A 26,621-nucleotide genomic window follows, 5' to 3' on the forward strand; every position below is an offset into this window, starting at 1 on the left:
GAGAATGGTTGGTTCTTGTTATATTTTTTTAAGTGAATTTTACTATGTGAATTGTGAAATAATGGTTGGAAATTAGGTGATTTTTACATGCTAAAGACCCAATTTTTATCCGACCCAAAAGTACGTAAGTTTCATCAGGTCTAGGATCGAGTTAGAGTCTAAAAATTAGACCCAATCTATATTTCGAATCGAGTCTAAGTTAAACCAAATTCGATGTGACCCGACCATGTAGACCTCTACTTATACGGTACGCATCGTCATTGAAAGTAATCCAATTTTCAAATTGGTCTTAGACTTTAGCTTTTTTTTTTTTTTTTTTTGTGTTTTTTGTCCTTGATCTAAGAAAGGATAATGTTACCGTTGTCTGTTGGTAGAATAGAACCGCTATGAATATGGAGTATGATACATGTTCTATCCACCATTTAGTTTTTGGGTTAGAGTTTCAGTTTTGTTAATTTTCGGCCTTATTCGAATAAAACAAAGCCCGAAGAAAACGAGGTCTACTAAGCTTCTCTATTTATTAATTAAAGACAAAAATAAAAGTTGGGCCTATCCGGCCCATACTATGTCCAAAAAGAAGGCAACAAATACTTCTCTACTTGGTGATCCAAAAAAACAAAGGCTTCTCCACATGGTGGGTTGATATATAATTATTGTATTTCCCTTAAATAAGTACAGGGGATTAATTAATTAGCCAATGACAGTCTTGAATAAAAGTATAAAACTCAATTTTGCTCTGTCGGTTAAAACTTAAAAACATACCATAAAAATTACCACTTGCACCTCTTCCTCATGGAATAAAACTTTGATAGGATTAGACATTAGTAGTTAATTTTTTACTAACAAATACACAGAGTTTACATAGTAACAATTCTTATATATATAACTTATTGTAATTCAAATATAGTATTTAATTCAATTCCAAAGGAAAAAATTCATTAGAATATATATAATTACAAAATAGACATATTTAAGAAATTGTCTAACGAGTGTAAGATAATTTAAACTATTCCCATGAAGTCCAAACTTTTCGGTCGTACTCATGCATTGCATCATAAGAGCTAGGCGTGAAGGTCAAAGGTCACGACTCATGAGTCATGACACACAGAGAAACAAAATGGAACGTGTATATATAATTATATATGACCGGAATAAAGCATGCTTTCTTTAATTACTATAATATTACATCGTTCATTTGCATTTATCTGTTCCATTTATCCTCAAAAGCTTTTCCAATTTCTATCGTTATCAACTGCATAACAACTAATAATTAAAAACTCCCTATGATTGTTCATGGCGGCTAAGTTCATCCTTTCAAAATGGATGAGCTACTTTAATTTGGCTTCATCATTCTAAGTTTTGTTGTCGTTTCCTTTTCCTTTTTTTTTTTGCATGATTAGACTGTATGCATTTTCTAATAAAATTCGTTTCTATTTTTGCTTTTCTTCTTGAAAATAAAAAATCGTTTAGCTAATAAAAAAAAATAATAATAATAATAAAAAGAACACTCCAGATGTGGTGGGTGTATGTGTGTTTCACAAGTTTTTAAACATGGCACTATCCCGCTGATGATGTTAAATTGTTCATATTAATAATACATAGCTAAACCATGTGTGTTCTTTGTTCAATTATATTAAACAAGTTATACTAGGAGTGAGCATGGGTCGGGTTTGGTTCAGGTATATGATAAATTTAAAATCGAACTGATCAAAATATAATTGGTTCGATTTGGTTTGAATTTGTATTTTTTTTTGTACATGTATCCAAATCAAACCAAACCGATTAAGAACGGATTAGTTCGGTTCGGGTAATTGGGTACCCGATGACTTTGAAATTTATAAAAAAACTAATTTTTTATCTTAAAAATTCAACAAGTACAATAAACATGTAACATCAATAGAAATAATCCAAACATATTAAACACCAAATACATTAAAAACTAAACTCATTAAAATTCAAACATATTAATAATGAATAATCATTGTCTAATAGAAAAGTCATATATATTTTTTATTTTTTTATTTAATTAATATATGATCGGATTCGCGGATTAGTTCGGGTTCCGCACCCCCAATGCAAAACTGATACCCGAACCAATCACTAACAAAAGTCATTGATTTAGTTCGGATTGGATCCGATTATTCGTTGATTTCAGAACCAATTTAATTGGTTCGGTTCGAATTTGAACGGGTAATCGAATACCCGCTACCCATGCTCACCCTAAGTTATACATTTAAAATCCTTTTTATTTGAAATAATTTTATCATCATCAATAACTTAGCGTCATTATCGGTCGTTTATTCAATCACATGTATCATCAACACACTAAGACTAAATTCACTGTATGCACACTTATATAAATAGAAAACATGCATGTATATAGTTTCTTTGACCAAGGTGATTGAAATATATCCTAATTTAAAAATCAGGTAGACATTGAATTGAACCTGGGATTCAACACTACTAATACTCTTGAAGTTTGGAAAGAACAAGTATCGAAAAAAAATGCGAGGTTTTCGCGATGGCAATGCATAATTTTGTTTATCTTCAGCTTTCTCAATATCAACATGCAGGGCATAAAAACCACATACATATAGAGACACTTGAATAGTAGTAATTCTTTAAATAATTAAGGAATATTGGTTAGTTGTTCAAGTTATAACTTCCCATTGAATCCTCTCTACTTAATCATTTGATGCTCATTTTTTTAATATGGAGGAAATTAAAAGTTATGATAGCATGCATGATGCATGTCACTAAATTATTTATTCCAAAATTTTAAATTAATAAAAAAATTATATCTTTAATAATTATATATAATTAAAGATTAAAAAATTATATGAAACAAAAAAAAGTTATACAAATATTTTTTCTAAATAATGTAGCAATTTTTTATTTTCCAACTTTTAAGGAATGAGAAAACAAAATTGGCATCAGCACTAGTATTATTGCACTTTGTTAGGTTAGATTGATATAATAATAATACTATAGTAGTCTCAAAACTAATTAAGTGTAAGGTACCTATTTTGGGGTGTTACATGCATGCTTTATATAATGTAGTCGTTAGTTTTCTCAATTGATAATAAAGTACGTACGAAAGTCCTAAAATTATACCAACGCAATTAATTAAGATTCTACCAAATTTATCATTTAATTTCGCTTGTCATGCTTTGCTAACAACTAATAGCCAGTCCTTGAATTATTATATTGTCTACTGCATGTGAGAGTGTTTGTCACTTTTCTAAAATCTTAATGTATCTACATGCATGCCAACTGGTTTTAATCTATCATATGGTATCCTCATTGTACATATTTGTTATAGATAGAGATATAATTATTTATGTATTTTTTTATTAATTAAAATAATTTTATAATATAATATCAAAATTTTTATAATTGAATGAGTTAGATTTTTATTAATTTCAAAACCAAAAAACAAAACAAATAAGCAAAGAAAAAAAAGTCGAATAACTATGCAAAAAATAAACAAACTTAAAAAAGAATTTTGGTCGAGAAATGTGTTAGAAATAATTATTTATGTATTTTTTTTATCAACTGAACAAATAATTTCGTAATAATTGTTAGTTTTAATTTGGTCTTTCAAATTTAACTGTAGTATAATTAGTATAACTAAAAAAGGTCAAAAAAGTTAACAGTTCTTATTAATTGAAAGTCTATTTTAACATCTAAACGTTGAAGAAGTAATAGTTTTGTACATATATACAATAAAATATATAATAATGAAGCTAAGGAATGATTAATAGAAGAAAAACAAAACAATGTGAATAATGGTAATAGCATATATGATAAGTAAGATTTTGGTCCCTAAAATTTAACTATTTAAAAATTGAATGCTTTCCTAATTTTATTTTGCATTTGAATTTGTCCCTATAAGTTAAGGTTTGTTTTGGTTTTAAAATCGTCCTTTGAACAATTATATTCTTACTTCACTCTATTACCTTTCCACTCCTTCGGCGCTACATCTCCTTCCCTCCTTCCTCTCTTCTCCTAAAGGATTACTATGTGTTCATAACACGTAGGGAAAGAAAATAAAGTAATTCTAAAGATTTATTTTGTGCTTAAATTTTATTCGAGTAATATAGATCAGATCTAAATATCTGTGTAGTAAAAATCATTTACTCATTCGATAGTACGAAGACGCTATGCGTATTCACAACAAGACCAATCTTTGCTGTCAACTCCTTGACTAATGGACATCTGATCTAAATTGAGAAATCTCTTGCAACTCTTTGCACGCCATAAATTTTCTCCAAAAATCAGGCTCACATACATTTATGTGTGTAAAGGTAAAGGAATAAAACCTTTATGTTTTATTCTCATGTATTTCCTGTACTCTTGGCATACATATATATAGTATGAAATTTGTTACCGATTTAAATTTGAATCTCAATTCAAATTTAAATCATATCTTAAAATTCTAAATCTGAATTCTTCAAATTTATAAATCATATCATAACTCAATTTGAAACAGAACCGATTAGGATCTCATCCAAATTTAGAAATAGAATAACTAATTATTCTCAAATCTCATTTAATATTCTCAATTATCATACTATTATTATATTCTTGGTGCTAGCAAAGAATATAATAATATTCTATTTTAAATTAATATAATTATTTATTTGATCAAATCAAAATAATAATTAAATAATTCTATAATAAAGATTAGAACACTCGTTACTATGTGACCCCATAGGTTCAATACTAAGCGGGTAGTAAATTAGTCATACTAAATTTACTAATCAAGGTTGGCGTCTAGCAACACTCCTCAACGACCCGATAGTATGAAGTAATATATTTTTACTAAGAACCTTAGAAAAAAAAATTATAATTCCTTCCATCTTTCCAGCTCTTGGTTAACCCTTAGAATATGGTTTAGTTGTCAAACTCTAACTTATTACTATTATTATAATGAACTGTGAATGACCTAAGAAACTCATTTCTTCATTCATTCAATCCCCTTAGTCAATGTTTTATTCGTCTCAGTCATTATAATCATAGAGCTCAAACTCTTTACCGAGAGTTAACGGATTCCTTATTGACTAATCATTAATTCTACGAGTATTTAAATCATACCCAATATCCATTCAACTAGCACCCTAGGGTATTAGATGTACGGAATCAAAGTATAATAAATACATTGTTAATTACTATGACAGTCGCAGATCAAAGAAAACTCTATTACCATGTTCATCTTGAAAATATCCTATTGACAAATATGTTGTAATTATAACCATTAGGAATTCTCAAAGTGGGTCAGTTTAATGGTCATATCTTTATATGCAAATGGAAAGAGGAATAGCTAGTAGCCGGTGGGAATAAGGGTGGTGGCGTGGTGGTCAGTGACGGACTCAGAAAATTTATGTTGAGGGGACAAAAATAATACACATTATTATCAAAAGATATATTAATTTAAATTTAATAAAATAAAAGTGCACATTAATTATTTGAATACAAAAAAATAAAAAATAAAAAATAAAAAATTACATTAGCCAATAACTTGTTTTCTTCAAATCTTGAAGGTACTTCTTTTATTGTTTTCATATTTTAAAAATGTTAAATAATTATTTTATTATATATATATATAACTAAACAATGATTATTATTTTAAAATATTTTTTCATTACTATTTTTAAAAACAAAAAATATATATTCTAAATTAATAAATTGATCAATTGACTTTAGAAATTTATATGCAATATAATTACATATAATAAAATAGAACGAACGATAAACAAATAAATAATAAGGATCACTAAATTGAGAATAAAATAAAATATATAAATTCATGAGGAGAATAAAAAATTAGATTAATACCTAAACTATAATTGCTTGAATTAAAATTTGCAATTGAAAATATCAAAAAGAGAAATAATGAAATTGAAAGATACATAGAGTCATAAAAGAGGTATATAAAAAAATAGAGAATTTAAAATTTACCTTTTGATGAAGAGAAGATAACCACTAAACAAAGAATAAAAAAAAGTTGAAAATATGAAACTGAAAAAAGAGTTTAAGAGAATAAAGAAGTGGTGATGACTGGAATTTGAGAATGGGAGAAGATTAAATTTAATTAGGTTAACTAATAGTTAAAATGATAAAAAGATAAAATAGGTTTGGGACTTTAAATAATTAGGCTTAATTTATTATGTAGTGGAATTATTTAAAATTTAAACTAAAAATATTATATATATATATATATATATATATATATATATATATATATATATATATATATATATATCAACTCGAACTTCATCGTGTATTATTTAGAACATCAACCCCTCTCCTGTTCCCCAAACACCCAGGTCCAGTGTAACAAAACAAACGATGTCGAGCCAAGAGTATTTTGTCGAAATGGAATGGCCTTACCTTACTGTTTTCTTAAAAAATAAATAAAATTTTCGTAAATGGTGGATATTTCTAAATAAAAAAAATATGCCCTAAACTTTAACTTTTAATCCGCATATTTCTACTCTTCGTAATTCTTTCTCAACCAGGTTTGTGCAGAATAGCAGAACAAGTAAAGTATTTGTAGCATAGCAAAAATGCCTTCATCGTCATTAATATATATATATAATGAGAGTGGGACAAGTGTCTCCTCCTGTCCTATGTAAGTTCGTCTTTGGTGGTGGTGGTGAACAGTGGAGTTAGGATAAGAAAAATATAAAGATATTTTTATCCAAAAACTTAAGAGAATAATTTTAATATTAAATAAAATGTTAAAGACGATTTTAAATTAAAAATAAAATTAAAAACGAATTTACTTTTGACCTAAATCTTAAAGCTCAAAACAATACCTATACCTATATGTTATTATCTGCCACATCTTCTAGTCAAGTCTCCTCATGGAAAATTTTTTGAGTTAATAAGAGTTAAATTATAAATTTTTTATCATAATAAAATTGATACTATTAAAATTGAGATGAATAGGGTGTCTAACACAATTTTAAAAATCTAATTTATGGGGAAAGAGAAACTTCATGTATATTTATAAACTATTTAAAAGATATTATTATGTGTTAGACCTATAATATTTCTCTTGATTATTTGGAGCGTCATGAATATTTATACGTATAAGTAGTTCAACTACATTAAACTTGGATAAGTTCTAATATCATATTAGAATTAAGTCTAACTCAAATCTAAAAATTAGCTCATAATAGAATGTTAAAAAGGCTTACGTCTGTGAACTACATATCTATAAATATTGTTCTTGAGAGATGTGAGATTTCTTGTAATACACCTCCTAATTAATCACATGGAGCGTAAAAATTTGTAAGTGGATAACTCAATAATATTTGAGTGAATATGCAGTTATATCATGTTAAACGGGAAAGTACAAGGAGCCAATAGAATATTTATATAATGTGTACAATAGAAGTTTAAAGAGTATTAGAGATATAATCATTAGTGTTATTTTTTTTTTCATCAACTGAAGTTTTTGGGATGAGTAGTGATATCATGACATGGTATTAGAGCGCTAGATCCGAAAGATCAAGAGTTTGATCTATGGTGAACCCCAAAATTAGTTTAAATTTTTGAGAAGATGTTTATTATCGCTAGTACTCAGATGGTTATTCTAGATAGTATAAAAAATATTTATTTTATAACTCAATAACCCATTGTACACATTGTAACTGTTTAGAGATTTTATCGTTATGAGATCTAAAATTTATAATAATACTATAATATAAAATTATTTTAAAAAAATAAATTAATAAAAAAATAAAAAATAATAATATTTTTAACAATATTCACATCCCCAAACGACAAATGAATATTATGAGATGAGATATTTTATGATATATTGCATAAGATACCATTTACCATATATTTATACATATACGTTCCTCGCTTAACATGCGATAGGTACATAGTTCCATCTTTTTCGAGTAGTCAATTATACCACTTGCTAAACAATAAAACCAAAACAAGAGAAGAAACAAAACCAACGAATGGAAGCCAATATTACCCACACAATATATTTAAGAGTATTATCTCTATAGAGCCTTATATATTTTTTTTATAATGTCCTCAATTACGTGGCCAACCGTTAATCTTAACATGTAATGCATGATAGTATTAAACAATTATAAGGAACATTGATCAAGGTGTCTAGATATATATCTGCAAATGTTGAAGGCCCTTGTTGTCGTTTTTTCCCTGCTGCACATTTAACTATCTTCCTCAAATAATCTAACAAAAGAAAAGACAAGACCATAGAAGAAATAAGATTTTGTGCGTTTGATTACACCGTTATGTTGTGTGTTGGACATCCTGGCACGTAATTATGGAATGAGATCTCAAGTTAAAAAATGGAATAAAAACTCTTTTTATTATATATCTCTATTATTTTGATTATGGGGGGTGGGAGAAGAGATTTTAATTAAAGCTTGATTTGATCATGATTTTCTTTGTCCTTATATGGTTGCTCAAATGGCCAACTTAGCCAAACCAAGATTCAGCTAATATTGTAATGTTTACCCTTTTTTTTCTTTTGCAAAAAAAAAAAAAAAAAAAAAAGAGAAAAGGATCAAATGAACAGATTTAGAAGATGGAATTCTAAAAAAAAAAAAAAAAAATCTAAAAAAAAGTAATATTATAAAATCCTTACCAACTAAGTTAGGTTTTTGTAACGCTTAAAAATTAGTATTATACAAAAATATTTAGTAACAAAAAAAAATTAACCAAAAAAAATAATAATTTATCTTATTTAATATTTATTAATTATTGTAACAATTAATAAATACTAAATAAGGCAAGTTATGGTTTTTTTTTTTGTCTCTCTAGTATACCGAGTATTATATATCTCATTTTGTACTCATTATTAAAGCATAACTATCTCATTACAATTCATTAAAACGTTTAGAATGAAATAAAGTTTAGTTCAAGTTAAGTATGAGTAGTTACTAAAATTTATGAAAAATATTGTAAAACCATAAATATTTACTATTTTTAATTATTAATTTAATTTCTTTAATCCAGTGATTTAATAACATATTTTTAGCTCATATTTTTAAATATTGATGACTAACGAATAACAAAAATAATAAATTCTGATAGTTTTTTAATTTAATATTTTTCAAATTTTATTATAAATAAATAACTTAGTTATAATTTTAATTAAAAGTTGTTACAATCGCAATTAATTGAATAATAAAATAATAAATATATAAAAATTTATTTAAGCCTAATCCTAAAATAAACAAATCAAACTCATATAGATCTTTAAGTTAAATTTAAAGAATAAAAAAAAAACTCATATCAATAGAGGAAGAGTTTGCAGTGACATTTCAATTTTCCATGCTGAATTGTGTTTACTTTATTTACTAGAACCAATGGGAAAAAAATTATTGAAGTTTTGTCTTGCATGAAAATGCAATGGAAATGAATATCAGATAAGACAAAAGCATATATTTCAATCAACAGCTGCAGCAACAAGAATGCAGTATCCCTAGAGGTCTGGCTAGCAGATAGGACTAGATAAAGATAATTATTTTTGAGATTCAATAAGATTCAGGTTGTCATTTTGCTAAGGAGCAGTTTAAATTTCGTATATTACAGTTGTTATTTGTTGGTTGTTATATTTATTTTTTTGGTATTAATATCTTGTAACAATAAATAAATATTGACACTATTACCTATAATAAAAACAAACTTTCTTTTTGTCCTTCTGTTCAAATGATAAATTTAAATAAACATACTTGTATAAAAAATGGAATTCTTGTGTGTAGAGCCAAATTTTGGGTAAGCACAAGATAGAGACCCTTTGCCCTTTTTTTTTTTTGCCACATCAATAATGGTTATGAGTTTGAATAAAATTGAATGGCATTTTGCATGTAAAAACAACAATTGGCATATAATTAAACCGGTTTTATTAAGGAGCTGATCTCAAGGCCTTTTTTTTTTCTCCGTGGTATTCTTCAACCCAATAAGTTAAGTTAAGAAATAATTTATTGATCGAAATTTTATTAAGGCTATGTTTGGTTGAAAAAAAGAATTAGAGAAAAAAAATTAAAAATAAAAGAAATAAAAAAATTGATTAAATTTTTATTTTTTTAGATGTATTTGAATGAAAGAAAAATAAGAAAACAAATATTATAAAAAGATAATTTAACTTTTATATTATAAAATATATTAAAAAAAATAATATTAAAAATAGATAAACATAATAAGTTTTTTTTTCTTTTTTTTTCTCCTAATACTAGAGAAAAAAAATTAGTGGATTATTTTATCTATTTTTTTTTACATTATTTAACTTTTTTCTTTAATTTCTCTCTTCAACCAAACAATGAAAAATAATAATTTTTTTTTCAATTTTTTTCTTCTTTTTTTTTTCCTTCCCATTTTCTCTTAAACAAATATAGCCTTATTAAGAGTTTGTCGTTAACCAATTATGAATTACTGCATGCATAAGATCGGATTTAAATTTTTGACACTTACTTAAACAGATAAATGAGTTAACCACTTAACCAACCTAAGTTTATTCTATTTATTTATTAGCTACATCATCATCATCATTATTATTATTATTATATGAATGATTTTTTTCTCTATTATTGTTATGATCTAGGAAAATTAATATACTATCACATACATGATATGAATGAAATGAAACTTGTACCGATCCATATATATCCACATTATTAGCTAGTTTTGGTGTGAATTATTGTTGTTTTGTAAGACAAACATTTTCCAAAGAACATGAAAATAGCTTAAAGAAGCAAAATTGAAAGGAAAAAAAAAAATAGCTAGCAAACAAGAATGGTACAGATAAGTGAGTGGAGGTGGTATCTCTGGCAGACCCTAAGAAATGTCGTTTTTACAATATAGCACACATAGTTCATAGTTGTGTTGCATACATAAATTTTTGTTTGCTTTCTCTTTGGAGTTTATATTTTTTTTATAAGAATCAATTTTCTTATAACACATTTAGACTAAGATAAGATATATTTATGTAAAGATAAACGATAGTCTACACAGCTATAAAAATCATTTTTAGCAGTTATTTATTTTTAACGATAATAAAAATAATCATTAATATATTTGTCGATAATTAAATATTAGTTGTCTTATATTTTATCGTTAAAAAATTTTAGCGATAATTATACCATTATCGATAAAAACTTTTTTAATAGCCGTAAAAAATATATAATTATCATTATAATATATAGTAGTAATTACAAATATATAATTATCGCAAAAATATAAATTAAATAAGATATATAATAATTATTATGTTATTGTCACTAAAAATAATTTTTATTATAATATTAAATATTAAATATTATCATATATTATATTAAATAAGAAAAAGTCTAGGAGACTAGCAATTTTTGTATTTTATGGGCAGCACTTAACATCAAAAGAAAAATAAGTGATCTCTCAATGTTTGATGTAATCTTACATCATTAAAAACATTATTAATGACCAATTAATGATTACAAAATACAAAAGTTGCTGACCCCTAATACTCTTTATTAAATAATTTAATTAAACATATTAGACTGTGTAAAGATTCTTAACTATCCACTAGCATGCATATGGAAGACATATCCTCTATTTTCTTTTTACGATAATAGTTTAGAAAGTAAATAATCTAAACAGACTGATAACAAGAATAATAATTACAAATTAAGGTCTTTTAAACATCTTTTTTGCAATTGGCATTCCCACAAAATTTAGGAAGAGAGAGAGAGAGAGTGGGGAAGAAAGAAAGAAGGGATGGGGGGTGTTGGAGCGCACGTGATGCAGTACGAGAAATGAGACTGTCATTGTCCTTACTTGTGGCGGCTGCCTCATTCCCCTCTCCATCAGACCATCACAATGCAAAAAAACTCTCAGCCTGCTTCTCTATTCTGTGAAGGGGCAACTCGTCAATTCATTCTTTATATATATATATATATATATATAACAAAGATAACAAGATTAAAAACTATTTGTGATAGATTCTTAAAATTCAATTTTTGATCAAAACTCTAGATAAAAGAAAATTGTATGTTATTCCCGATAAAATAATCTTAAGTTAACAAAATATACTAAAAATAATAAGGAGCTATGCTAAAAAATGATTTTAAAAATCAAATTTTAATAATTTTTTTATAAATCTATTTAAAAACATTTCATCCTCTTAATTTGGTAATTTTATATTAAACAAAATTTGGGTTTTTTATGTTAATGACGAAAAATTCAAAAAAAAAAAAATTTATCCAGTGATCAATTTATTATTATTTTTTTGTATATATCTTTTGCATAATCTTTCAAATGTTCTAACAAAAAATTAGATCAAATATATTAGTTATTTGTCTCTTGTAAAGAAATGATACATTTTACCAAACTAAGATATTTTTTGAGGGCCAAAGTATCATTCCTTTTTTTTTGAAGGTCATTTTGTTAAAAATTAAAAAAAAAATTCAAATTTAAAATGGTAATTCATTGAAAAATTAACTAGTACATTGTTGGTTAAACTTTATTTCACGGGTGAAAACTCAAGTGCAGTCGACTTCACGTGAATTGATAGTTGAAAGCTGTTAGATGAAAATTTAGTCAAATCAGTCAAATCATCTAACGACTCTCAGTTATTAACTTCACGTGAAGTCGACTACACCTGAGTTTTCACTTATTTCACGGTAATTTTCTTCTTGAATGGAATATTAATATGTCATTGTCTTGAATATATGTGTTTGAAATCAGATCATCTTCGTAAAGATAAAGGATATCAAAGTTAAGATATATATGCTAGGCACATATCTCGCTCGTCTATATTTTCAATTGACTTGTCTCATTATAGTATGAAAATCCAAGGAAAATTTAAACTATTTATAAACTCTACTTTTAACTCGAGAAATAATGAAATAAGAAAATGGCATTATATCACCCTCTCATATCTTTTCACAGGATGAACCGATGAACATACATATAATATGAAGGAGAATTTCTTTGCTGAACAGTAGAATTAATAAAAAATATATATTGCACATAATAAATTTTTTTGGTAGACTATTCATATATTTTATCCACTAATAAATAAGATATAAATCAATTTAAGTAAAATACTTGTTTAATACTTTATTGGTCAGATCATTGTGGAGAGTTTCTTATCACGAAAATTTTTAAAAAAAAAAAACTAAGTGAAAGAATATAAAATAAAATGTTACGTCCAATTCAAAATCTTAAAACATCGATTTAATATATTTCTCATCTTATAAATTCTTCGGATTGTAAAACACTTTTTTCTTGTTGGCAGTAAAAAAAGTTTTTACTGTGCTACCCTACATTGTATACATCCAACAGGCAGGCCAACACCCAATTTGGTGCTTATAAAAACAGTGGAAGCCGAAGCAAAAGACAAAGAAAAAATTGCTGAAATTCCAATTTAATTTGAATGCTACAAATAAAATGAAGAACAAAGGCTTATTATTATATTAAATATTACTAAAATTGAACATATTATATGTTTGAGGACTCAGCAGAGAGGAGTAGATAGCATTATTAATTTATCACCGTACCATTGATTTGATATTTTTATTTATTTGCTTGTAAGAGATGATTTAAAAAATGATGGGGAAGAATGTTGCAGCATCTCAAGACAGGTGCCATGAGAGTAGTATTATTACCCTTCTGGCATTCTAAATTGCATAAGCCTCCAAAAATCCAGGTATGAAAAAATATCATCACAATATTAAGAATAAAACCAAGAAACAAGTGCTTGCAATGCATAAAATTACAAAAGAAAATAGATCTCTGCCAATCCTCAATGGATTTTAGCTAAGTATTCTTCCGAATCATTCAATATATATAGGGGGCCACTTGTTTTATTGGATCTATTTGCTGGTTTTAACCTTATTCTCTTGGATACCCCTCAACACCCTTCAAGATTAGAGAAACATGATTGGTTCATATATGCATGAGAAAATGTTACATATGCACCTGGTTTTTTGTTTTTTTTTTTTTAGGCTTTGATAATTATTGTTAGGATGATTTATTAGGTGTTAATCTTTCTTCTCTCTAAATGAGTCAAATAATTGGTCTTTCTAAGACTCTGGAAATTCAAAGCTAGGAAGATGTGAAGCTAATGTTCTAAAATATGGAATCTCACTTAACAATAAGCAATTACTTTTCTTCCTTCGAGCTAGTCTTAGGTTTGTATAATTAGTAAAGGATTACTGGGAAAGTGTTATATAATAATTTATTTAAATCAAAGTTGATCTAATAATTCACTACTACAGCTCGCAATGCATGGAACATGTGGTGACAGGACAATTAGCGGAATAATTAAACGTTTATTTTGAAAGTTAAACTTATCAACAATTTTTTAATCAATAATTTCATTTGTAGTAAAAAAAAAAAAAAAAGAGAAAATAAGCTTGGTTAGTTGTTAGGATGCTTACATTACACTTTTTTTTTGATATATTTTTTTAAATTTTTTGTTAACATAGAATACTTATATGCATAATTTTTTTTCTTAATTTTATTTTGATACGATACAATTTGGTAAGAAAAAGTCTAGGGGTCAGCAACTTTGTTAAATTATGGCCAGCATGTAACCAGCAAAGAAAAGTGAGTCATTTGATGAAATTTCACACCAATCTTACACCATTAAAACCATCATTGATGACTATTTGATAGCTACAAATCACAAAAATTGCTGGTGCTAGTATTCCTCGTTTGGTAATATGCAATACTATAAAGTTAAAAATTTCATTCACAAAAATTGTTTAGATTTGAGGATTAATATTGTTATTTTCATTATTATATACGAAAACAGAAAAAAAAAACATAATTAATAGATTTTCTATATCATCAAAACAAGATTACAAAAATTAGGTAAGGATTTTTTTATTGATTCCCTCGTAATATAATATATGTTTTTGTTCTTGTTCTGTTCATTACTCAAAACTAGTGTTTCACACTCAACACATTGAAGAAACTCTTATTCTTTCTTCTTTCCATTCAAATGCTGAGTCCAAATTGCCTTGTCTTGCCCCTTTCTTTTAACTCCTTATCTTGACTTGTCCACCACCAATAATTACTTTGATGCTTCCTCTCTTGATTTGTCACTTCTCATTTGGGCTAATGAAAGGCTACTAAAAATAAAGATGCCACCATCCACTAGTTATTTATGCATTATGTATATATATAGAGATATATATTCTTTGAAAGTTCAGCTACTTTCTTTTTGTTGAATCCAATTGGTAAAGGCATTAAGGGTGTTCATGTCAGCTCTATAGTACTTCTGAGTGAACTCAAGAAGCATAGGCCATGTAAAATCAGGGTACACCCTTGGACTAAAATCATCATCCACTAATCCTCTTGGTGGACTCACCACCTTATCGTTTCTTGGACACAAAAAGAAAGCAAGTGATTTCCTTGTTGTCTTCTTGTTCACCACTGCTCTATGCAAACAACTCTTGTATTTTCCATTTGAAAGCGCCTACACAAACATTAATAAACTATAAGAAACCCGTATAAGATACAATTATACTATGTGTATACAGTTAATAATTTAATAACTATCTTGTTTAATTTAGTAAATTGATATAAGATTTGGTTTAACTACTTTATAATAGTATGTTTTAACTCTGTTGGTATATTACAAAAAAGTATTTTTAATGTGAATTGGAAATAATATTATATTTTTTTTTATCAAAGATAGGAGACTCAAACCCGCAACCTCTTAATTGAGTATAAGGAGGCTATGTCATTTGAGCTATAACTCATTGGGAGAAATAATATTATTTACCTATTACTATTTACTAATAATGAATATAATTAGTGGCAAAAGAAAAAAAAAAAAACAGAACAAAGCTCATTGTTTGGTAAAAGTGCATGAAACATACATACCATGAAGGTGTCTCCGATATTGACAACAAAAGCATTGAAATTTGGGGTAATGGAATGCCACTCATTATCAACAAACACTTGCAAGCCACCAACTTGGTCTTGGTGAAGAATGGTTAAAGATGTTGGATCACAATGAGGTCCAGTTCCTAATGTTTGGTCTGGTTTTTGACATGGTGGATAATAGTTCAATCTCATTATTGACCTATTCTCTTCAAAGAATTCCCTGAAGCATTCTTTCCCAACTCCAAGGCTCATTCCAAGAAGTTCCATTATCCCCAGTGAAAGTTTGCTCATAGCTTCACAGTAATCTTGGTATATTGACCTGTTCCACATTTAGAACAATAAGAATATTACGAAACAGAGAAGAAAAAGGGTAAGTTAACTTGTTCTTGATCTTGTTACTTTATTATTACCCGAATTGCTCGAATTCTTTGCCCATTGTGTTGGATAAGTATTCCTTGACAATCTTTGGTGAGCTTTTCTCTGCGGAGAATTGAAAAGAGAGAGTCTCCTTCCATGGAAGCTTTGATGAGAATCTGCCAGTGAAGCTACTAGCATAGCCGCAGTGTTCCCCTGTTTTCCTCTGAGCTCTCTGTTTCTGAGACAGGGGAAGTTCAAAGAAATCATCCATGTAGCTATGTGCATTAGAGATCAAGTCGGCGTTGATCCCGTGGTTGACGACGAGGAAGAAGCCATGCTTCTTGCATGCCTCCCCAACGAGCCTGACGGCTTCCATTGTGGCGGCTGGGTCGCCAGATAGGAAGCCGCCTAGATCGATGAGGGGGATGACAAGCTTGGATACTTGCAAGCTTGGCTTCTCCTCGTCAGGCCAAATGAATTGGCTTGGGATTTGGTGTTGATGCCTCAAGATTGAGGCATCAAACACCAATGGTGTTGTTTCACTTTCTTTGTTGTTGTTTTGGTGTGGTTGAGTCATGGATTGAGTACTTGTTATGCACTCCATTGCCATTTCATTAACCAAGGAAAAAGAAATAGCTATATTTATATTCCAAATTCGAAATTGTTAAAAATGTTGAAAGAAAGAAATGGTTTGTGATAGGGGATGAAGGAAAAGCCAAGGCCGCTTATTGGGGAAATCACACAACACAAGTTCGAATCTTTATATAGGCAGAGGGCATTCTCTCTCTCTCACTTATGTAGACACAATTGGACAATTGGTGTAACTCACTCAATACTGTAAGCACCACTTCCATACAAACAGTAATATTCTCTTCAAAAAATAACATCAATTTTGTTAGGATACTCCTTGTGATTAGAAAAATAAAAATTTATAATTAAAAAATATTTATTATTTATATATTATATTCACATGGATATATTTTAATGTAAATAATTAATTAAAATATTAAATTTTTCCAAATAATTTTAAGAAATGTTCATTATTAATTCATAATAATATTTCTGATTTTAGACAGTTATTTGAGTAAGGATTTCTTTTGTTATAATCGATATTAATTTGATTCTTTTACTAAGACATTATTAATTAAAAGCAATATGTATTTGATTCTCTGAATACTGAATATGAAAAGATAAGTACATGTATGTTTTTTTATGTATTTTGACTAATAATTTTTAAGGATTATAATTAATTATTTATTTAATTTGATTGAGATAAATATTAAATTATTTAATATTTTATTTGACTATATTAACTATAACTAATTAATTATATTAATTATTTGATTTGATTTAATAAATGAATTAATTTTATTTTAATTTGTACTGGTTTTTTTAATTTTATATATTTTGATTAATGATTTTTAAAAGTGTCATAATTAATCATTTATTTGATTTATTAAGATAAATATAAAACTATTTAATTTTTTGTTTGGCCACATTAACTATAACTAATCAATTACGTTAATTATTTAATTTTACTGAAATAAATAAATTATTTTTTTTATTTGTATTAATTTTTTCCACTTATGCATTTTGATTAATAATTTGTAAGAGTGTTATAATTAATCATTTATTTGATTTGATTGAAATAAATATATAATTATTTAATATTTTATTTGACCACATTAACTATAACTAATCAATTATATTATTTGATTTTACTGAAATAAATAAATTGATTTTGTTTAATTTGTATTAATTTTTTTTATCTTATGTATTTTTAATTAATAATTTTTAAAAGTGTTATAATATTTACATGACATATTTTTAATATATTTTATATTTATTTAATTTACTTTATTAAGCCAAATAATTATAATTAATTTATTATATAAATTATTTAATTTAATTAATTTAAATATATGTTATTTGATTTAATTTATTGTTATATTAATATTTGAGCCGTTGTTAATCAAAAGTTCTTCTTTGTTTCCTTTCTTAGTCTTAAATATTTTCACTTTAAATTTTAGATTTTTATTCATTACTTATATTTTTATTTTAATATCAAATCTAATATGTTTATTTATATTTTTTTGCAATTTATTTTTTAATAGTTATATGTCCACCATCACTTATATGGCCGTAGATATTTTTTCAATTTGTAAAAAAAAAAAAACACAATCTTTTCATTTCTTTTTATTTTATCTATTTTTGTATTTTATAACTTGTTTATTGTAAAAAATCATATATATCAGAAGAGAATCTCATTATTTTTATTAATTACTCTTCTATTCAATAATACTTTTTTCTCTCCTATGATGTGTTATTTATATTCTTTGATTTTTTATAAACTATAAAATATTATTATTTGTTATTGTACTCTATTTTTTATTTTTTATTTTATTTCTATTAATTTAAGTTTTTATAATTTTTTAGAATAAAGTGACAAATACGTTTCTAAAGATTTATGCTTTGAACATATTAGTCTTTAAAATAATACCAATAAAATTCTCAACGATAGCAGATATATGGACAAGTTACATTCAAATTAAAACCTTCGACCATCATTATAGGGATTAATTTGGAGGTAGTGTATCCATATCTGTTATCGTAGAAGACTTTACTGGTATTTTTTTCTTTCATATGCTAATTTGTCTAAATTATAAAATACTCAGAGACTTATTTGTTACTTTATTCAATTTTTTATTATAAATTTTATTATTTTTATTCCATATAAATTAATTTATCATAACTCTTCGCATATTGAGTCTTCTCAATGTTTAAATTATATTTTTTATGTGCTTATTTTAATTTGAAGAATTGAGTGATGAAATAACATTGATAAAAATTGTATTTATGCATAAAGAGTAAGTATAAATTGTATCCTATATTCTCTTAATCAAATTTTTATTATCTATCTTGAAATAGAAAAAAATATTGTAAATCATTTTGGATCAATAAATTAGTCATCGTTATAATAAGATATTGTGCATTCATCTTATTTTAACAGTTTTGGTAAATATTTAAACTAACAAAAAATATATATAAAATCGTTTTTAGGTTCAGATACAACTACTTCAACACAAGAATAAACAAAATATGTTAGTAAGTTTTAACAAATACCAACGTTGCTCATATTACTTTAATTCTAAGAATGAATATGATATTAGAATATAAAATAGTTCTAGATAGATTTTAACAAAAACAATTTTTCATAATTTTTTTACTATGATAATAAAAACAATAATTTTTTTGACAAATTTTATTTTATGTTAAATTGTACTTGCTCAAATTAATTTTAACATAAGAGTTTAAAAATTTTATTCATAAATTATGAAAAAATGTTTATAAATTTAACTACTAATGTTATTTAAAAAAACTTTAAAAAGATAAAATTTCAATGTAAATATTCAATTTAATAAAAAATTATATATTAATATTAATAAATAACTGTTATAATTTGAAAATAAGTAAAATTATTATTTATTAATTTTATTAGTTTTAATATTAAATATAGTTAAATTTTAAATTTAATTAATTTTATAAAATTCTTATAACAAAAATTACTATGCATGTTTTCATTTAAAATATAAAAAACATTTTATATATTTTTATATATTATTCCGTATAAAACACAGATACATGTACTAATTCCTGGTAAATCCAATCAAATTGAACTAAATTAACTCAAATTAAATTAGTTCTTATTTTTTTGTTCTTTTTTACAAATTAATCGAGTATATTTTGCTCCATCGCTTAAGGTATACAAATCTTATATTATATCGACATAAAAAAAGAAAAAAATTTCTTATATCATCTCTTAGGTGAACATAAAAATAGTTATCTTAATTTTTTTTAACAGTTGTTATAACTCAATGATAATATGTTTTTACTTTTTACCGTACCGTTATAATTTATTTGCTGATAATATATCATATTTAATCTCAAAAAATGTATACGTGTTATTAAATTCCTAAATTATGCTAGTTATTTTTAAACAAATATTATATCTATAAACAATTAATTATTATATATTTATTTATATTTATATATTTTTAAATAATAATAATAATAATAATAATAATAATAATAATAAAAGGCACATTTGTCGCATGCATGAACTACCAAATTTCCCTTGATGGTCAACTGAAAATTTATATAGTGTGATGAGAAATCAAATATGAAACATGTCTTTTACTGTTTGTTGAAACAAAGAACTCATTCGTCCTCTTTTTTCTTTCTTTCGTTTTTTTCATTGTTAAATATAGAATTCATTTACGAAGGATGCGTTACAGATATGGTGGATCACTTTAAGATAATCACAAACAACTAATAAAAATATATAAGAAATCCATGTTAAATTTGAGAGAAGATACTATTTACGAAAATAATATTAATCCTTGAAATAAGGAAAAATTAAAATTAGAGATAAGTATTGTTTTGGTTCCTAACGTTGAGGGTTAGAATCGAAACTGTCTCCAACGTAATTTTTTATTTAGAATCATCTTTAACGTTTTTTTTTATATTAAAATTATTTTTTTAATAAAATATTTTTATTTTATTACTAAATTTATCCCTATCTTAATAAAAAAAAGAAAAGGACCCGAGGAAAAGGGGAAAAAAAAAGGGGAAAGGACGTGCACGCATGTGGAGGAAAAGGAGAAAGGGGAGCTCCGGCAGCCGTCGTCGTGAATTCCAGTGTCGTCGCCGCCACCTTTGGGACCTTCTTCTCCACCTAACACGAGCCAGCCAGAGATCAGAGAGAAAGAGAGAGAGAGTCGGTGGAGGGGAGGAGGCCGCTGCCATAGCCGCCGCCACCATCGCAACACCTGCATCGTCGCCGGTCTGCCCACGAGCCGCCGCCAGAATCGCGAACAGAGGAAGACGTTGCTGCCGTTCATGCATGCTTCTGCCGCCGTGGAGTGCGCACTATAACAATATAGATTATTTTTTAGGGTTATAATGTGTAAAAGAAAATTAAAATTTGTCAAAAAAAAAAAACAAATTTTGACACTATTTTAACTATGAAAATATGTTAATAAAAATTTTGTCAAAAATAGTATTTTTAACATATAAGTGATGGTGAAAAAAATTTAAATATTATTTTGATAAATATTGGCTGTCAAAAATAATTTGTTAGAAAATTTTGAGAACATATTTTCTGTGATACTTATTAATTGTCAAAAATACTATTTATTTTGACACTTATTGACTATAAAATATTTTCAACAAAAAATTTTAACAAAGAATGAAATGAGATCTTGAAACTAAAGAATAAATTGAGATTTTGAAGATAAAGAATGAGTAGTATAATCCTAAACTGAGAGCAGTGTGATGTCAAAATTAACAGAGTCCAAAGAAGAAGAAAAATAGTGGAGTAAATTGAAAACAAATGAGTATCAAAATTGAGGAGTAATTTTCTACGGTCAAATTATTCATAAAAAAACATAGAAAATTTGACATTTGTGATATTTGTCAAAAATATATATTTTGACATTTAATTATGGTGTTAAAAAATAAAGTGTTAAAATAACTCTATTTTCTTGTAGTGTGCGTCGCGGGAAGGGGAGCCCGACGCGAGGATGGCGGCGCGCGAAGGAGAGAGAGAGAGGGGGATCTGAGGCTGAGCTGGGTTCCTACCACCGCCAATCTGCCCGGCCGCCGCCACGAGCTGCCGGTAGTTCTGCTTCGGCTTCTGCATCAGCTTCTTCTTCTGCATCTGCTTTTTCTTTTACTTTCGCTTCTGCATCTGCTTCTTCTTCTGTATCTGCATTTTTTTTTACTTCTGCATTTGCTTTTGTTTTGTTTTTATTTCTAATTCTGCTTCTGATTCTGATTTTGTTGTTGAATTTGACGTTGTTGATTCTGAATTTGATTCTTATTCTGATTATTAGTATTTGATGGGAGTAAAGGAGGTGGTGGTGGTGGTAAAGGTGCTGGTAGTAGTAAAGGGTATTTTTGTCCGTAAAAAGTTAAAAGGACGATTTTAATACGAAAAAAACGTTAAGAATGATTCTAAATAAAAATTTACGTTGGAGACGGTTTCGATTCTGACCCTCAACGTTAGGGACCAAAACAATACTTATCCCTTAAAATTAATAATAAAGTTTATAAATTTAAATTAAAGTTCAATTCTTTAATCATATTTCTTGTTTTGTGATTTTTAATTATTTAAACCACAAATTAATGTTATGGTTATAAAAAAATCCAATAATTGTATTATTATTATTATTATTATTATATTATCATGGTATCCTCCAATTTAATAGGTCAAAAACTAATCCACTGCGAATATGAGTTTTATTTAAGAGTAGTTGGTCGTTGTCTAATAAATTATTGCATGCATAAGACGTGATTCAAATTCTCAGACACTTGCTTAAGCAAATAAGCTATCTATTAAACTAATCCAAATTAATTAATTTATTATTATATTTGTTATTTTCAAGTAATCAGTATTATTAATCACACATGACCCCTATTTCCCATTCACAAAATTAGAGAAGGGCATTTTTTCAATATAAAAGCTAATCATGTTAAAAATATTTCCAAAAAGTGATATATCATTTTCAGTATTTATGGCACAAATATTTAACTTAACTAATCATTCAATCATCAACATGATTGGCTTCTTTTTAAAAGTTATTACTAGTAAATAGTAAACCTTATCTTTTTTAATTTCCCAACTATTTTAATAATGGTCCAAATTCTTATGGAATTTGTCCTTTATCTTGTAGCCAGAAAAATTAAAGCGTTTCCCGATGGCATTATTTTGGCTTTTCTTGCTGAGAGTAATGCCAATGTCACCCTCCTTAGATTGGTGTACCAGAGATGCTCATCCATGGAGTATGTGTGTTTATATTATTATTATTTTTCAATTAACCTGCAGTCCTGCAGTAGTATTAGGATTAGTGTTAAAAATATATCATTTTAATTTTCACAACTTATCTTGGAAGGGATGATATTTATCTATATTATCTATGTATTTTATATATAATAAACTTTAGGTAACCTTTAAGTAATATAAGAAGAACATCTGCATAATATATACACAAAAACAGACAAATAAAAGTTATGCTATTGTCATTATAATATATGTATTTAAAAAGCATAACGTATAAAGTATATTAGAAGTCGAAAATGTTTGGTAACCAAAGAAAATCAGTTAAAAATAGTTATAATTTGCCTTATTTAGTATTTATTAATTGTTATGATAATTAATTAATGCTAAATAAGATAAATTTTGACTGTTTTTTTTATCTACCTAGCATTACCCGTTAGAAGTAATATAAACCTCATATAGTAAATACTCTTTTTTTTATTTTATTTTATTTATGGACATATATTCTCAATTTGTGCTCATTGATCCCACTTTCATCACTACTCTCTAAGTCAATTAATGTAGGGTTGGGAGAGGGCCTGCATCCACTTTAGGAGAAACACAAGTATGAAGGTGATTTAAATTATGGAAGGCAAAAGTTCAAGTAACTTCAAATGACCAATGCACTATGACTTGTTTTTATTATTACCAATAGCTTAATAAAAATCCCCTGAAATTGAATGAATTCTGGCCTGTATCATTTTAGGTAATTCATGGAAAAGGTATAAAAAAAAAAAAAAAAAGAAAATATGTGACTTGACCCAACCTAAAATTTCATATATTGTGAATGTTGAAACTTGCAAAATTTTTTTTAGTTGAGTTTAGGTAGAATATTTAATGTAGCTACAATTAATTTATTTGATTACTAAACAATTTTTTTAATAAATTACTATTAAATTTAAAGATTTCTTTTTACTTTATTTAAACATTTCAACCTAACATACATTATATTATTTTATATTGATATAGTTTACTTTAAAATATGTACTAAATTTTATTATTTTAATATGCATCGTTTTTATATATTTATTATTGACATATATTATATAGGTGGTTTTAGTCTCACTCATTTATTCTTGATCGAATCATTTTAGATTATAGAATAATGATATAAAATGGTTGATTAAATATTAAAAATAAAAATAAAAAATATTATGTGATTAATATTTTTATTGATCCAATACTAATTAACTTCTATTTTTTCTACTAAAAGTATATCATCCCTTAGTAATTTTCAATAAAAATTAATAAATTGAGTTTAAATTTATAATTAAAAAAAATGGTTTAGTAATAGAATGAAAAGTAAAATAATAATGATAATAAAGGGAACTTGGAAAGAAACATAAAAGTACTTGCAAATGAGATTTGGATTCAGCTAGTGCATGGCAAAAGTTCTATCAAGATGCAGCTTTTTTAGACTAAACAGTAAAGAAAGAAATTACTGGAATTATACCCAACATATATAAGAGATCATCAGAATAGACTTATTATTATTATTATTATTATTATTATTATTATTATTATTATTGGAGACAACTGCTTTTCTCTCATGATATATATCAACCAAATAGATAAAATCAAATGAGAGACGGACAAAAATAGAGTTAATAGCTATCTAAAATTATTCCATCTTACGAGGGAAAACCATACTTAGCAATGAATAGTTATAACATATAGGTTTCTCATTTTATATTATCTTTAATTTTTTTTATTTTTTTAATGTGAGATTTTTTTTTTCTTTCCCATTTGTTACTGACATTTTTTACATATTATATGAGAAATAATTGTGATCTAATAGATAATTCAGTAACTATTAATACTATGAATACACTAATATCTATAAAACGTTTAAGAATTTCGTTATTTCAGAGACAATGAGATTTTTTTCTGAGAAGAAAAATCCAAGATTTGTCAGTATAAGTTAGCTATGTACGTGCGGTGCCGTCTGAGAAATTGCATTCAATAAATTGAGAACATTGTCGTTTCAAATTTCTGAAATATATATATAATGGCATTTCACAGAATGCATGATATGCCAAACTTCGATGTTTATATGTAAAGACAACATATGAGACAATGCTAAAATCACGACGATTCTCCAATATTCGAGACAGTTACCATTCACGTTGTTATCACATATACTTATATTTCGGTTTAAGTACTAAAAATGCTGTATTAATGTCTTTTACGATTAAATGTAAGTTTTTTCTGGATGAAAATTTTACTCTACAACAATTTGATGGATAGAAAAAAAAAAGGTTAGAAATAAGAATGATAATAGATATTTAGTAAAGGTAGGTGCGTACTCTTATCGTACTCTTTAGTTTTATTTAAGAAGATATATTTTATCTTTTTCCTAATCTTGTTATAGGTCTCCATTATTTAATTGTTTTTGCATAAAAAATTTAATTATTCTCGCATAAAAGAAGAATACGTAATGTAATTAACACGATTAAAATACAGTTTGTCCTAAAATTACTCTTTTTAAAAGTTTAAGTTGATACGAGAAAACAAGTATACAAGCTTTTTTTTTGCTTTATATGCTATTTTTTCATTTTTAAAATTTATTAAGATTAAATTCTAGATTTTTCGGACATAGAATTCATACATGCTATGAAACTATTCTTTTAGAAAACTTAAACTGATAGAAGAAAGTAACATATATAGTTACATCTCAAACACAATTTAACATAATTCAACATATATATTAAAATAAAAATTCACATACAGTCATTTTCATATAAAATTGCTAGTAATTATATTTAATATGTAGTTATCGGACCACTCTCAATTATTAATTTTATATAAAAAATGATTATATTTGAGTTTTTACTACATATTAAATATCTAATATAAATATTAAAAAAATAAAATAAAAATAATTTTTAATATGTAAAATAATATAATTCACTTTAATATAAATGAAAACATTTTAATAAATTTTATTGGGTCACTAAGGTCAAGGATTTCTGCAAGTATTCGTCCATATTATTTGCGGGGTTCAACGTGTTCCCATTCCCATAGAAAATTTGCGTGCCCTTACTTATCCTTGTGTCGTGAATAATTCTGGCGCTACTTGCTTCTGCAAATTTTTTATACCCTTTCTGTTTAGCAAAAATATTAACAGAATATTTACCACTAAAAATAAAGAATTACTACTGTTACCGGCCTAAGTTTTAGGACTTCTAATAAAAATGCAATCATATCAAGAAGTAGTGGAATTCGTTAACATTATTAACAATCTTGACTTTGTTTGTGTAAGTGTGGCGGTGTAACACGAAATAACAACCACCAAAGAGAATTTGAATCCCATAAGTCAATGAATCTTCTTTCTTATATTTTTTTGACCCGATGAAGAAAAAATCCCTCAGGCTGGATGCATGTTTGTCGTGGAAGGTACGGTACCAATAACATACAAGTACACAAAATTAATTAATGTATGAAATTAAAGAGACCCATTGAGGGAAATAAAAGTAAAATGTATCAAAGGAAATGTCTACCAATTACTAGGCAACAT

General features: G+C 26.3%; 1 protein-coding gene across 1 annotated transcript; it reads right to left on the reverse strand.

Annotated features, from left to right (window-relative positions):
• Window positions 1-14,803: 14,803 nt before the first annotated feature.
• LOC112751696 (gibberellin 20 oxidase 2) lies at window positions 14,804-17,129 on the reverse strand. Its single transcript, XM_025800912.3, has 3 exons — window positions 16,281-17,129; window positions 15,868-16,189; window positions 14,804-15,457 (listed from the first exon to the last, which is right to left on the reverse strand). Exons 1-3 carry the CDS (start codon window positions 16,835-16,837, stop codon window positions 15,188-15,190), a joined length of 1,149 nt encoding a protein of 382 aa, XP_025656697.1. The 5' UTR covers window positions 16,838-17,129; the 3' UTR covers window positions 14,804-15,187.
• Window positions 17,130-26,621: the final 9,492 nt, after the last annotated feature.

This window comes from Arachis hypogaea, chromosome 15 (genome assembly GCF_003086295.3).
Source record: "Arachis hypogaea cultivar Tifrunner chromosome 15, arahy.Tifrunner.gnm2.J5K5, whole genome shotgun sequence".
NCBI classification, from domain to species: domain Eukaryota; kingdom Viridiplantae; phylum Streptophyta; class Magnoliopsida; order Fabales; family Fabaceae; genus Arachis; species Arachis hypogaea.

Excerpts from the sequence above, each read along its gene's own strand:
- LOC112751696 (XM_025800912.3), bottom strand. The coding sequence starts at position 16,837 with ATGGCAATGGAGTGCATAACAAGTACTCAATCCATGACTCAACCACAC. Across the intron at positions 16,190-16,280 it reads AAAGAATTCGAGCAATTCGG|GTCAATATACCAAGATTACT; the intron begins GTAATAATAAAG and ends AATGTGGAACAG. Across the intron at positions 15,458-15,867 it reads ATATCGGAGACACCTTCATG|GCGCTTTCAAATGGAAAATA; the intron begins GTATGTATGTTT and ends ATGTTTGTGTAG.